At 45.8% G+C, this 15542-nt stretch overlaps 1 protein-coding gene across 2 annotated transcripts; it reads right to left on the bottom strand.

Moving 5' to 3' along the window:
• On the bottom strand, positions 1 to 14757 carry fhdc2 (FH2 domain containing 2). 2 transcript variants are annotated; one of them, XM_074648349.1, is made up of 12 exons: positions 13459 to 14757; positions 8175 to 8763; positions 8008 to 8069; positions 6129 to 6231; positions 5786 to 5871; positions 5469 to 5569; positions 5066 to 5136; positions 4748 to 4855; positions 4320 to 4390; positions 2960 to 3077; positions 2712 to 2876; positions 1 to 2609 (listed from the first exon to the last, which is right to left on the bottom strand). In XM_074648349.1, the coding sequence occupies exons 2-12, from the start codon at positions 8637 to 8639 to the stop codon at positions 711 to 713; spliced, it is 3249 nt and encodes a 1082-aa protein (XP_074504450.1). In that variant the 5' UTR covers positions 8640 to 8763; positions 13459 to 14757; the 3' UTR covers positions 1 to 710. The 2 variants fall into 2 exon arrangements, with proteins under 2 accessions (XP_074504450.1, XP_074504449.1); XM_074648348.1 differs by lacking the exon at positions 13459 to 14757 and adding an exon at positions 10525 to 10772.
• Positions 14758 to 15542: the final 785 nt, after the last annotated feature.

Here is a 15542-nt window from a genome sequence, read left to right as displayed (position 1 = left end):
AACTACTATTCAGAACACAGTCTTTATTCATCTTCTCTTTTTTTTATAAAGCCACATAATACAGTGAATAACAACCAATGCTATTCAATAAAGTTATATAATCTTTTGATACAAAATAAAAAAATTACAAATATTACAGTAATCATCTCCTCGCTGCCTCTTCTTCAGTTTGTAAAGTGCATCAGAACAATGAGACCTCTCAACTAGAGGATAAACAGTTCAATATTGTACCGAGTTCAGTGTGAGAACACAGTGATCACTTAGCGGAGGGGTCACAGCATTCAAAACATTTGGACAAAACAACTTTTTTCAAGAGATTGAAACAGTTTCCCAAATTACACTTTTTGTCAAAGCACACTTGTACGGACTAGGCACAGTAATGTCACTTTGTTGTTTTACCGTTACTGTAAGATGAGTGCTCTTGTGGTGTCCTATTGCCTGCAAAGGACAGAGATGGGTGTAAAAAGAGGTAGGATTTACTCTGCTATTGGGTGAAGCACATGAGATGAATTGTCCCCGATGCTTCCAGTGCAGCTCCCTCTCACATATGCAGAAGCACACAGAACTACATACAAATTTCATAAAAGTTGAATTTAGAGTTGTTTAAGACCAGCAATCTGACTGATGTCTCACACTGTTTATATTTAGAGTGAAATCCATAAAGGCATGTAAAGTGTGAAAAGACTGTACAGTAGACTTATTCACTCCCATCACCTCCACAGTGGCGGAGCTGCAGCAGCTCGAGGCATTTTGGGACCAGGTATCCGTGAAGCTGTGGGAATTGTAGAGCCGGCAGGAGAGGTACTCGTGCTTGTCGTCTTGGCGGTTTTAGTTCGGGTAGCAGATACGACAGTTGTGCGTATGGTCTTGGCCGTAGCCGAGGACGGGCTGTGGGCGGTGCGAGGCTGGGAGGCCGCCTGAATCTCGGAGTTTGGGGCGACTCGTTTTGACACACGGAGAGGACTTCCTCTGACGAAGGCTGGCTGGGTGCTGCCTGAGACCTTCTCTGGGACGGATCTGTCCGAGGTCCTGCGTGTTAAGGCGGGTTTCCCTGGAGTCTGTGAATCACTGACAGTCCTCTCCCGTGAGCTATTACTGCGTTTCACCTCTGCCTGAACAGCGGCGGGCCGTGAGATAGGAGACGAGCGCATGGACACGCTGCGTGGACTAGACAGCCGGCTGGGAGTGGTTGGGTTAACGGGGGTCGGGGCTCCATTTGAAGGCTCGGTTTTGGAGCGCACCCTGGGAATCCCCGTGCTGCTGGAAGGTCCCGCACGTGACACAAGTCCCCTTTTCGCCCCTATTCCAATACGCACAGGGACCTTCACAGTTCTAGTCTCCTCCTTTGATGTAGGAGACCCTGGAGTCATCCCCGCTCGGAGGTCGCCCTCCCTCTCTTTCCTCCACTTGGAGCAGAGGCTCGGCGCGGGTCGTGGGAGTGGAGAGGTCGGGGGTGACATGGCATCATAGGATCGGAGGCCTTTCACCAGAGTGTGGCACTCCAGTGTTTCACCCACACGGGGGTACGGCCTTGGCGCCTCCTTCTCAGGACTTGGTAAATCGGGGTACTCCTCTGGCTGCGATTGGCTGAACTCTGGTAGACTGGAGGGCATCCAGTTCTCCTCCACAGGTGTGGAAGCCACTTCCGTGTGCTTTGTTAAACCAGCATCAGGCAAAGGCATCACAGCAGTTGTTGTTGTTACGGTGGGCATCTCTGCTGCCTGCGGTTGTGACTGGACCCTCTCTGGAGCGTTTACAGATGCTTGTGATTGGCTCTCAGATCTCTGGTACCTTAACAACCCAGTCCTGCTGTCACCGTGAGAAAGTATTCCACTTGTATGAAGAGAGCGAGGTGCGGACTCGTCAACACAAGAGCCGTTAGATTTACTCTGAACAGGGCGAGTATTGTCTGTCACTGGCAGGCCAAGCCTATGCCTGTGAGTGGGGGTCTGGTTTTGAACAGGTTTATCGGCGGGTATAGCAGCAGAGTTTGTACAGGAACTCGGTGAAGATTCGGTGGTCATCGAAACCACGTGTTCATGTGAAATCTCTGCTTCTTTTTCAAGCCCTGTTGTCTTCGATTGGCCTTGCATCGCATAAGAAATGCTCTCAAACCCGTGCTGCTTGGCCATGAAGCCACGTCTATGCTGTGAGGGACTAAATATGTGCTGAGACCTGCTCCCTCTACCCGGAACAGGTTCTTGGTCGATGGGGGAGCGTATGCCGTCAGTCTCTGGGGAGCTACAAAACACAGCGGTGGTCTCGTGGTCAGAGGAGCTGCTTGAGTGATAACTGGTCGACGTGGGGCTGCTGCCCAGCTCGGGGAAACTCTTGAGCCTGGGTGAGTTATGGAGATGGCCGTCACCGTGGAGGTATTGGGAGTGTCTGCGGGACTCGGAGCTCCTCAGGCTACGTCGGCTCCAGGTGTGGCTCAAGTTCTTCTCCAGCAGTTTCTCCAGCTCGCCTTGGTTCTCCTGACTCTGAGGCTCTCTGGCGAGGTTGAGGCCCGCCTCCAGGTCCGTACAGATGGCCAGAGAGCGACGCTTTTCTCCGATCTCACGTTCACGATCCAGACGTTTCTGCTCTTTCAGCTCCCGCTCTGCGTTCTCCTGTGGAAAAGGGAAAGAGTCAGTGACTCTTAATGCTGTTCAATCTCTGCCATTTTTGGCAATATACACATTTTTATCAACAGATTGATTTCTAAATCTAACCTGCACGGCTCTTTGGAAGCGGAGGCAAAACGAATGGAAGACCCTGCAGGCCTCCTCTAGTTTGAAGGTGCTGTCATCTTCACAGAAGAATTCCACCAGAGCCTGACTAGACATCCTCATGCCCTCCACCTCGTCCTCTGCCTCCTTCAGACGCTCCTCAGCCATCTGCACACAGGCAAAGTTTACACAGTGATCTTTTGAAACAGCACATACCATTTAAATATACAGACTAGATCAAGGTTTCATACCTCTAGGAAAGGTTGTGTATGCTGCTGAATTTCCGCCTCAGTCTGGATGTTTGCCTTGAGGGCCACCACTCTACTTTTTAACTTGGACAAGTCCTCAAGCACAGACTCCTCACTCAACCTGCACAGAAAGAGAGGACATACAGTATAATACACAATTATAATAAGAACTGTACAGAAATAGCTGCGCAACATATCTTGAGAAAGATCCCACAACCCAAAATAGGCAATTAGTGAATTAGGGCTGTCAAAGCGAACACGATAATAAAGCGTTAATGCAAATTTGTTTTAATGCCACTAATTTCTTTAACATATTAACGCAACTTGCGATTTTTAGGTTGTAGAGGGTTCAGTTTTAAAGCTAGAGTGTAGATACTGACATATGAAACTAGAAAACCCAAGGAATCCAACCATGTCATAACTAACTTGTCCAGAAGGAGGATAAATAACGCTCCAAACATGCGCTAAATTTTGGTGAGGAAAAACTGTCAAAGACATTTTCAAAGGGGTCCCTTGACCTCTAACCTCAAGATATGTGAATGAAAATGGGTTCTATGGGTACCCACGAGTCTCCCCCTTACAGACATGCCCACTTTATAATAATCACATGCAGTTTGGGGCAAGTCATAGTCAAGTCAGCACACTGACACACTGACAGCTGTTGGTGCCTGTTGGGCTTGCGTTTGCCATGTTATGATTTTAACCTATTTTTATACTAAATGCAGTACCTGTGAGGGTTTCTGGACAATATTTGTCATTGTTTTGTGTTGTTAGTTTCTATCCAATAATAAATATATACATACATTTGCATAAAGCAGCATATTTGCCCACTCCCATGTTGATAAGAGTATGAAATATTTGACGAATCTCCCTTTAAGGTACATTTTGAACAGATAAAATAATGTCAGATTAATTTGCCATTAATCCCAATTAACTTTGGACAATCATGCGATTAAACGTGGATAAATATTTTAACCGAATGACAGCCCTAAAATGATTGCAAATGATCCAAAGGGTCCAGGAATTCAATATTTTAAAATGGACTCCATGCACCAAAAAAAAAGAAGATTGCAGTGGCATGCAGGAAAAGCAGGATAAGTATGGTCATTCCTGAGCAACTTGCAGATAAACTCTCCTGCAGAGCTTTAATATTGGCCTGGAGTATCAATGTTGTCATGACCCACTTTCTCTAAGGCAGCTAGCCATTGCTAACAGCTTGGCGCCTTGTTCTGATACAAGAATGCAATACATTTACATTAGGTTTGTTTTAGCAGCATGTTGGGGTGCACTGGTGTTATTAAGCAGGGCTTGTATATCCCCCCAGACGGCCGCTGTTGGATCAGAGTTTTGGGAAGAGACTGACCTGGAGGCGGAGCCCACATGGCCTATTTGGCTGGGAAATGACAGTAAACTCTGGTCCTTTTTCACAGCTTCCTGTGGAGACAAACGCAAATGATTATCCAGCCATTGTTTCTAAAGAAGCAGCACGTCATTTGCAAATGTTGACAAAATAACATGCTTGGCGGAGCAGGCTCGAGAGGCTACTGTCCTCTAAACAATTTGTGGGCAGAAATGATTGTTTCTTGCAAAAACTGTGCAAATTGTTATTTCCCCATAAATTTTTTCAACCAGAAATATTCACACCTTTTAATGTAGAGGTCCAGCTTTTCACAAATGCCTTTACACACAATGTACATCCTCATCATAAAGAATAGTGCTTACATTTTTTTTTTAAATATAGCTGTTTTCCCTTACTTCTCTAATTTGATGTTCTTTTTTTCCAGATCTTACCATGGCTACAAAATGCAGCAGATTCATGCCCGGCTTGTTGGCTTTGGTGTCAGCCAGTTTGAGCAGCGATGAAATTCGGAAACCTGCAGCGTTCCCCGCATATCCACCCTGAGAGGCCAGATACAAGGTCAGAATAACACACACACAACATGTGACAACTTTAAACAAACAATGATACAAAACCCAGGTGCGTAGTCAGAGTGACGCCCCTGAACACACGCCCAGACCCCTGGTGACTGAGCATATTGTACACAGATAAAAGGACTTTGTCGGGCTGAAGAAAAGAAAAGAAAACAGATAAAATAAAGAAGCACTCACAGCGTTCATGTAGTTCCCCGCTTTCAGCACCAAACGAAGGATGGAGTGTAATTCAGGACAGCTCAGCAGTTCTAGGAGAGAGGACAAGAGATTCAATATTGTGCCTCAAGGTTGAGGAATAATGAGGATGAATGTGTATGCGGCTGATGTCAAGGTCTTAACATGAGTCAGCAACTTTGTTTTGTAAAACTGACACTCACGCTGCCTGCTGAGCTTAACTTTTATACAAAAAAAGATATAACTGGAGGCAGGTTTCTTCTAAATCAGTAAGCTATTCTGAATGCTAACAATCACATTTGCATTCTGGGTACAAACTTAACAACTCTAGTCTAAATAGGAGCATTTAAAAGGGACCTAGCTCTTTATAGTGGCGGTGTACACAACTCCCTGCTGTTAACTTTACCTCTGGCCGCCTCCCTTAGACATCTGGCTGCCACACACAAAGAGGTCACAGCAGGGTCAAACTCTTGTTGCAGGATCATGGCATCCAGACGGAGCCGAAAACTAATGGAAGAGGAAAGAGGGGGACGGATGGATGGATGGATGAATGACAGGGATGAGTGATGACGGAGACAAAAAGGAACTCCTGATCAATCATCAGTTAAACAAGCACATTTCATCACAAAGTGAAGCACAAGAGCAGGACAAGTGTCACATAAAAATAAAGTTTGGAAGGATATTTCTGGTCATTTTTATCAAATCTTGGACTAAAGGGTGTACCTGGGGACTTCCACCAACAGCAGCAGGAAAAGATCAGGCTCTCCAAGCCAGCTCCGCTCTCCACTGAACCTCCTCAGGCGGGACTCCTGAGAGAGAACAGATGCGAAGTCAAATCTGGGAAGCAACTTCGATTGAAAACAAACCAACATGCCGTCAACAGTCAATTCCAATATCTGTCAGCGAGATCCTTCTCCGGAAACAGGCCACATCATACGACATGGTGTAATGGCAAACTTTTGATCATCCTAACCAGAGCCAGATGATGAGTAAAGAGAAGAGGGAGGGGGGAAAGAGGGGGGTTGTCACTGTTTTATTTGTATGCCAAAAATACGGCACTCTTTACCTCCTCATTGTCAGGCAGAAATTTGCAGAGCTCCGTGAGCTTCTCTGCTCCGTAACGGTCTCCAGCGCCGTGCCTGATATCCTCAACTATCTCCTTAGCAGGCCTGCGGAAAGATGACATGTTTTTGGTATGACATCATTGTTATCATGTTCAGGGTTTTTTCCAACCAGACACCCCTCAAAAAACTCCTGTTATGAGCAGTATCAGCTCTTTGTTTTGCCTTGATCATACAATGTTTAGGCTTTATCCCGCTCTTATCAGTCAAAGTGTCGGGGAGAGAGGGTTGGTTGACGCCACGCTGGCGACACAAAGTGGCATATCCGTCCGCTGGGCAAATAAGAGGCAGACATGCAGGGAAAGTGTCTGAAAGGCTTTTGGGATGTCAAGGTGAAAGAAGAGAAACTGAACTGACTGACTGACTGACTGTTTGACCTCTGACTTACTTCCTCTGAGTGACACATCTGTCCAGCAGTTTTCCATTATCCTCTCCCCTCCCCCCTCGGCTTACAGCCCATCACACATGCTCGTACTCCACTGTGTGCACGCTACTGTGTCTGTGGCTTACTCACAGCTCAACATTCATCTTCAATTATTTGACGCCAACAGTTCTAACAGATGAAGACAACGGAAACGTGGTTTAAAACTCTCATTGTGTGTCGTGTTATCTGCCCCAACTAGTTCTACTGCAAACAAAATGAGTGAAATAGCCTATAAAAAGAACTATCACATGATAAAAAAGATAATACAAAACCACATTTTGTTTAAACTACACCCACAATTCAACAGCAGCTCCGTCTGTGTTTAGAACAGCAGTCAAATAAGCTCCCAACAACAATGTTTGTGTGCACAAGAGGCTCTTTCCACATAATGGCTTTCCCTACAAGTCATGACAAATCCGGTTTAGAAAAGAACCGCTCTGAATAGAGTCTCCGTGAACATTTCACGAACACGTGGAGGCGTGACAATACAGCAACTCAGCACTTCTTTTCCACTTTGTCTTTGTATCATTATGTCTACCTGCAAATGTCATGATTTTAAACATCCAAACGTCAATAAGAATGTTTCAGACATGAAACTGTATGTAAGCGTGCTTTAACGATTATTAAAACAGCCCTATTCATTAGAAGAAGGGAAGCTTTGTTTGAACCAGGAAAGCATGCTAAACAGGCTTTAGAGGACGAATGAATATGACAAGCCAACAGTGGGGTCTCTCTCTGTAGGGGGCAGCTTTAACATTAGACACTCTTTAAGGGCATCAGCAGGTGTCAACTCTGACTCCTCGGGGCTATACCCGACCACTTAACCAAGACCCCCAGTCCTGCTGCTCCATTTCCACCCTCCCCTGCACCTGTCCCCTGCAATATACTCGTGTCCCCTTCCCGGACACTAGACATCCTCTCTCCTGATGAGACTTAACACTTCTGACACACACACAGACGCTCCACCAATCCTTGATATATGGCCACACACTTCAGTTCAACTCAAGTGAAGTACTGTTCCCCAGGGCACCGTTGGACACACTTGTGTTTCCTGCTCTTTGGGTATTGACTTATGGCGACCTCTAGCAAATGTAGACAAAAAGGCTGAAACTGTTCAAGTGCACCACATTCTTAGGAATAGGGTTGTAACGATTCATTATCAATTCATTATGAAATGTCAAAAAAAAGGGAAAATATGTCCATAACAATTTCTCAAAGCCCGATATGACGTCTTCAAATGTCTCGATTTGTCCGACCAGCAGCCCAAACCCAAATATATTCAATTTACAATGATACAAAACAGAAAAAAAACAGCAAATCCTCACATATGAGAAGTCGGAATCTGCAAATGTTGGCATTTCTAATTCTTTCAGCGCTAGTTAGTAAAAAAGGAAGCTTACATCTTGAACTGGCGTAGAAATATTCCAATGTTCATACTGCGTTTGGAGTCCAACAGGGAGATCTGTAGAAAGGGAAAGGACACATATAAGGGGAAGAAAAAAGTTCAAGAAATCTCATCGTCTTTATACATTGCAAAAAAATATCAGTGCCATCCTCGTGATCTGACCTCTTCCGAGCTGTCCTGGGGCGACCTGCGGCGCAGCAGGGTCGACCGGCGTCTCAGGGTGCTGGTTCTGTCCTGAGGCTTGCTGTCCTTTTGGCTAAACAGCTCGTCCAGAGAGTGGAGGTCTATGGGGAACTCGTCCTCGCCGGGGGCCGCCCCGTTCCACACGCTCTTCCTCCCCTCCACCTTCTCTTTGGGGATGCGCTCCCAGTTGAGCTTCCTCAGCCGGCTCCGACGGGCGCTGTCCTCCCGGCTGAAAGGCGAGGAGGACCCAGGTGGAGGCGGGGGTGGAGGAGGAGGCGGAGGAGGCGGAGGTGGGGGCGGCAGAGGTGCTGGAGGGGTGACCAGCACCGGACGCGACTCCATGGCTGTCACTTCCACAGTGTCGGGGGCGACGGCGGGAAGGGCAGGCTGTGTTCCATGAAAGGCACGAGATTCCTTGACGGCCACGGTCAGGTTGATGAGCATAGAGGCTGTCTGGGTTCAAGAGGGAGGGGAGGTAGCGGGTGAGCAGTCTCTCTGCTCCGTCAGTCAGTCGGTGACGTCTTTTCCAGCGCGCTCTATAGTTCAAAAGTCCAGCAATAGTTCCAGCCTGGGAAACAAGACAACAAGGCATCTTATCTCAGATATTATTGAACACAGAGAGAGAGAGAGAGAGAGGAAGGTAGATAGATAGAAGTAAAAGAATGATGGCTAAAAGGATTGTGTTCAATAGGGTGATGGATAAAAAGATTATGTTTTAAAAGAGAATGATGGATAAAAAAGGATTTGGTGTTTAGTTATGGTGGTTTGTTTTGGAGTATTATGGAGAGGGGTGTTCTAGTGGCCCATTGTCTTTCATGGATTAACTGTGTCATGGCAGGGTTATGGATGGCTCTCTGTATATATCTCTGTGTGAGGATGGTGTTTCTTTCTTGGATTGGTTTGAGTCCGGACATGCTGTGAATGTAGTGAGTGCTGATGTGTTGTGGGAGTCGGTATGCCAGTTGTATTGCCTTGTTCTGGATGATTTGTAGTCTGTTGAACTTGGTGTTGTGAGGCTGTGGTGCAGGCTGGTGCTGCATATTCGAAAATTGATCTGATGTATGTTTGGTAAACCTTGATGATGATTTCTGGTGATGCTCCGTGTTTGTATCTGGTGAGTGCTTTGAAGTGGTTCGAGAGGAAATCAGTGTCATCCCAGAGTTGTTAACCGCAAGACATCCGGTTTCATCGTGGTGAATGACCTCACCTGAGCTTGACACCTGGCCTCACTTTTCTCCTTTCATTAGTAGCATGACTCCAGTAACATAACAAGTAGCTGGACCTAAAAAAACGTAACCCCTGGTTCAACCTTCAGTGGAAGTTCAAGGCGTTTTGGGGGAAAGTACAATCCGAGCTCTACCTCCCTCTGTAGCCTGTTTGAACAGCTTGTCCCATCCTGTTCAGTTTCACCTCACTGCATACACACACACACACACACACACACGCACACACGCACACACACACACACACACACACTTCTCCCTTCTAATTAGAATACACCACAGGCTAGATGCACAGCTAAACCACAAAGATGAGAAATAGAGGGGTCTGCAGCTTCAGAATCATCCTCGCTATGGGAGGGTAACATCTGAAAGCTGGTTGAACCCACACACACTTGCACCAGCAAGTTTGAAACAGGATTAGTGATGCAGTTTAGGGATGACTCAGAGGTTTCAGGTGTCTGGTTCAAGGAAAAGTCTTTAATCATGACATGGCTTAGCGTTTGGCCGAAAAAAATCTCGCCCTCTCTCGCGCGCTCTGAACATGAATCACAACTTTTTGGGAAACTTTCACGCTCGTGATGGTCAAACTGTTCCACCGACGCGCCTCATGAGCGCGCTGCTGGAGCCGCAGCCGGTGATCTCACTCTGCATCATTCAATGAGATGTGAGTGGATCTGTGATAAGCAGGAACATTATTTGATAAATCGAGCTCATAGGAAGGGTGAACAGTTACTGGGAAAGTGAGTTATCAAACAAATGGTACCTCTCAGCTGTTGATTATGTCTCAAAGGGCTTCTTATGATGTTATTGGTGTATTGTGAATACTGTGTTTTTGTTGTTTGTTTGTTGTTGTCTGACTCGGTAGCAATCGAATTTCCGCACGGGGATCAATAAAGCTGTCTATCTGTCTATCTATCTAAATAAAAACCGCTAAATTAACGTCAGCTATGATAACTTTTAATTTAAGAAAAATTCACAGCATTTTTCATTGTTTTACGTTAGAAACCCTGTCCTCATTTATCCCTGTGCATTTTTAGGTTAACCTCAATACAATGTCTCAATTAAAGGTTGACAAAACATTGTTTAGGATAAGTTATTTCTCTTACCTTCCTACTCCTCAGCGAGATAACTCCACAAATACCAAGAGCTCAAGGTTTAATTGTTTAGGAGACTTCATAAAGCTTCAATCCCAGCCCTTTTGCTTTCTGTTTCTCCTTTATCCAGATAGGTTGTCTTGCTCCTCTTCTAGCTGCGGTCCTCTTGTCTTTCTCCCAACTTCCAGGGAAACTTCCACACAGTCCATCGGGAACGCGCAGACGCGCGCGCCCCCGCTCGCTGATATGCCTTTATTGTATCCTCCCAGTTTTCCCATGGGCGGATTGACTGGTTTTCAGGTGGGAGTTACACTCGATCTTAGCTCCACTTTACTCTACTTTGAAGATGTTGTGATGGGACTGAATGTCTGCTATGTTTGCCATGTTGAGAAAGATAAAAGTGTTAAAGCTGCAGTGGGTAGAATTGGAGCAAATATGATTAAAAAAAGTTATTTTTATAAAACGGTCACTATATCCTGACAGTAGTGCATGAGACAAGTAGTCTGAAAAAAAAGCATGTGCCTCTGTGTCTTTCCTTGTGTCTTATGTCTAATGGCATCTGCAAGATTTCACAGACCGGAGGAAAACAACCAATCAGAGCCGAGCTGAAGCCTTGCCATCTCTGAGCAGCTGTCAATCACTTGCGATCTCCGATCAAACGGTCAAACTAGGCAGCGTTGATCATGTATGAATCAATATTCTGTTAATGTAATGCCTATTTCTCACGTAAAATGTTTTCAGAAACATCGTGTAGTGTACTGTTTAGCTGTAAAATGAGAGATGTTGAGATCAGTTGAGGAAATACCAAGCACCGCCCAGCAGCCAGAGCAACTTTCTCATTTTACAGCTAAACAGTACACTACAAGATGTTTTTGAAAACATTTGAGGCGAGAAATAGGCATTACAGTAACAGAATATTGATTCATATGTGATCAGCGCTGCCTAGTTTGACAGTTTGATTTGAATTCGCTAGTGATTGACAGCTGCCTCCATTGAATGAACAGCCAATAGGAACGCTCTCTCTCTGAAATTACCTGTGATTGGTCAAAGTCTCCCATCACGGGCTAGATTTTCTAAAGCCTGAAAACAGAGCCATGATGAGGTGCAGAAGTCTAGTTTTCTCTCAGAACACTTGAATTACAATATGCTGAAAGGTTGTGATGGAATTTTTGCCCAATGATGCCAAAAATATTCTGCATACTGCAGGTTTAAGAACTTCAACACAGTCAATAACCCTAAGATTTAAATTCTTGTTAATCTTTCTGAAGAATTGTTTTAATGGCCTCATGTAGTGCCTTTACAATGTTTGTCCTGATAAGTTTGTACATGAAAGCTCGTTGTGAGGAGCTGCACTGACAACCTGATAAGTCTCGTATTCCACGCTTATCATCATAGTGGGCAGGACTCTGATCTGTAATTGGTGCAGAAGGCCTTGATCAGGCTAAGAAGAGTCTGCTATTGAGAACCTGAGAGAGGGAGCAGATGGCTATCAGACATGGGAAATGATGTGTGCATCTCCTCCATGAACCATAGGTGAAAGCCAAGAGACCAGAAGTCCCTCTAGGGTGCTGAAATGACCCAGGTGCTGGGCTGTAGACCCACAACACCGACCTTTCATCCGAGGTGCTGGAGCGCTCCGGGCCCATGTCACCTGGTGCTCCCTAGTCCGGCTCAGGTAGCCCCTTTCACAGGCCACGCTGACAGGCAGTCGTCATCACCTCTGGGCTCGGCGGTAATTAGGGGGTTACGACCCCGAGGATCTGGCTATTGTTGCTCCGGTGCAGCGGGGCATGTTATAGTGTACCCGTGCCAGAATAAACCTCTCTCAGGAAACTTCACTTTCTATTCAGTCACTCACTTCTCAGAGTACAGTGCACTCCTCAGAATACAAGGAAATGCCACTGGTGAGAGACGGCCGCTTTATAGTCCCGGACAACGCTGCACAATTCCACATATTATGCCAGCATTCATGCATACGACATTGATTAATGAATAGTAAGGAGTTAACTTGGCATCCCTCGCTTGTTTCAGCAAGACAGTTAAATTGCGAGGAGACAAAACAGTCTGTGATGTGTTTACAGGCCCACTCCCAAACGATACCCCCCCTTTTTGCATAACAGTGAGCTCCAGAGCCTGTGTGCTTCACTCAGCCCATTCTTTAGTGAATGAATGTGCATGAGGGTGCTCATGTGTAAGATCTGTGTGTGAACCTGTGTGAGTGTGAGGGGGAAATACATGCATCCGAGTTAGAAAGACATACGATGGTAGGAAATTGTTTTTCTTGATCAAGGATTCAAGAAAACGTCCGGAAGTGGGTGGATCATAAGCGTGACATTTCTTTGATGCCTCGAGGAAACTTAGCTACCTTTTCCTCTCAGTGGAGAAATAAGATTTAACACATGAGACCCCAACAGAAACAAGTCTTTAGAAGCTCAGCTCTTAGTTTGGTGGGGTGCCATGCATCAAGTGTTAGCCCTTCGTAATCTCGCTTTGAAGCCCAAGAGGGGTTACATAAAGGTGAAGGCTATTAGCTCCCTCCTCCCCTAACTTACACACACATAATCATAGCTGGAAACACACACGCCGACAAAAATGACATTTGTTTGACACAGTGCTTTTGCTACGGTGATCGAGTTCTACACAGTGACCTCTGCTGCAGTTTGCTTTTCACACTGCAGAACATGAATCCGGATGTAAAGAAATCAATACAATAGATTTTTTGCCCAGATGTCCCATTTATTTAGCGTGTAAAAGTGGCTGTAAAACTATTCCATGTGAAACTATCGATATAACCGTATGGGGGCTTAGTGTTACTGTGCCAGTCCGGTCGGCCTCCTGGGTCTTAGCCATTTCCATGGTGGGGTAAATAGGTCAGTGTGACTGCGGCTCTGCGGGAGTATTAAACACAAAGTGTGCAGGAAAAAAAACATGCACGCATACACACACCTGGGTCTGATCCCAGACTGGGACAGTAGGTCTGGGGAGGTATTCCTAATCAAACCCAGCTTCTTCAGATCTCTCCTGGTTTCCCAGCTGCACTCGGGTCACGTGCAGTTATCCAGAACAGCCTGACAAGGATCTCTGGCTTTGGTCAGACCGCCTGCCTGATAAGGAGAGACAGCGAGAGACAGCGAGAGACAGACAACACAGACACAATCTCCAGTGTCTTGCACTCTTTTCCCCCAAATTCACTCACACATGACTGCTCCGTATATGAGAACTTTTAGAGTATATCCACTCCCACACATACATATGTTATACATGATAGTAAAAGACACACTGCTGCTGCTCAATGTGACTTTAGGGGTTCACAGACAGGCCATTAGACCATGATGCAAACATTATGGCGACAGAAAGATGAGAGGGCTCTGGAGAAAGGAAACCACTCTATGAAGAGCTATCTGTGGAAGCTTTCACTTGTTGTGGTTTTCATCTCTTTTGTCAGAGCAGACGTGTGTTTAGACGTTTTTCTTCTTTATTCCTCTCTTTTTTTTAGGCTTCCTGTACATTGAGTGTTAAAGAATTTCCACTATGCACTTTTGTAACAGTATTGGCTACAGCTCTTATCGATTGAGAGAGTCATGACTGAACCCTGCACCTTGCTTTGTTTTTGTACACTGTCCTAAGTGCAGCTGAGGCTTTGCTATGTTTACCAAGCTGTCTACTGTCACATTTTTAGCATTGGATGCATGTGCACGCTCATGTGTGTAGTGATTAAGTTAAATTCCCCTAGGTTGGATGGAGGGGAAGCTTGTGGTCAGATGTCCTTGCGTATTGTGTGTGTGCTGTGTGCTGTGTTTAAATTAAACCCAGCAGGGTGGCAGGGAGGCTGAGGTGCCTGTGGTCACTTGTCCTCGGGGGTTGGGGTCGACTCTGTTTGTCTTTGCACATCTGGCCACTAGAGCCACTTCCGACTCCAATTAGGATTTCCTGAGACTCAATAAAGGGGATTATTGGCCTGCAAAAACACCAGCCCAGACTCTCCCACCCTCAGTCGCCTTCCTGCCCCAGCTGCTACGGTCATTACGCCAGCCAGAATTACAGTCGCACTCCACTAGAGGCTCACAATGACACATAAAGCGACATAGACAAATCAGCCCTTTTCTTCCCCCTCTTTGACTCTTTTTTTTTGCAAAATGAAAGACTCCTCTCATATTTGATCCCCCTGCTTTAGAGTCTCCTCGTATGTGAAATGAATCAAACGCTCCATAAATGATGTCAGCGAAGCAATGGAAAGTAAATTTCTCCCCAACTGGCTGATGAGAGACCACAAGAGTATGTGTATACCAAGCTGTGGTTGGGCACAAAGCCCCGGAGCCGAGTGCAGGGGAGCTGGGCTGCGCTGATAGGGGGGTCCCGAGCGGCTGCTTGTGTGGCAAGAGTGATCACACAGTTAATATTCAAAGGGCCAGGTCTGTTGTAAAGGAGCCACTAAATAGAGGTTGACAAAGCGCGTCGCACAAACAAAGGCTTCTCCCTAAGTAGGCTGTGTATATAGCACCAAGGGCAGTGAACGGATGGGCTTTGCTGGGGTGGTCATGTATGGAGTCTATAGTGAGTTATTAAAGCAGGGCCTCCTGCTCTTCCTCCCCCAACATCACCATCACCGTTACCTCCAAACCACACATTCTTCATGTCTCTCTGGCTTTAATGCATTTTTTTCCATCGATTTTACTGTATGAGAGAGACACATTTATTGCATTTTGTCGCTTCAACCCATAATTTGCTCACTAAATATGAATGCTGATAATATGCTTAAAACCTTGCAATTAAATCATTCAGATATTATTTCTCTTGGGTTCCATTTGAGTATTGATTGTAACATCTACGTGCTTCATATTGAGTAAAGCCGTGCAAATTCCCTTCTGCATCACCACGCACACACTCAATATGCACGTACACACACACACACACACACAGTTACTGCAACCATCTAAACCTAATTATTCTCCCCCAGCTTCTCTGTGCCAACCAGTGATGTCACCCACAGAGAGACAGTGGAAGTGTTGGCTCAGTGCCTGAGGAGGGCG

This window comes from Sebastes fasciatus, chromosome 10, assembly GCF_043250625.1.
Source record: "Sebastes fasciatus isolate fSebFas1 chromosome 10, fSebFas1.pri, whole genome shotgun sequence".
Lineage (NCBI taxonomy): Eukaryota > Metazoa > Chordata > Actinopteri > Perciformes > Sebastidae > Sebastes > Sebastes fasciatus.
The sequence above is the reverse complement of the archived record's forward strand: the minus strand, read 5'-3'. Positions and strand labels throughout refer to the sequence as shown.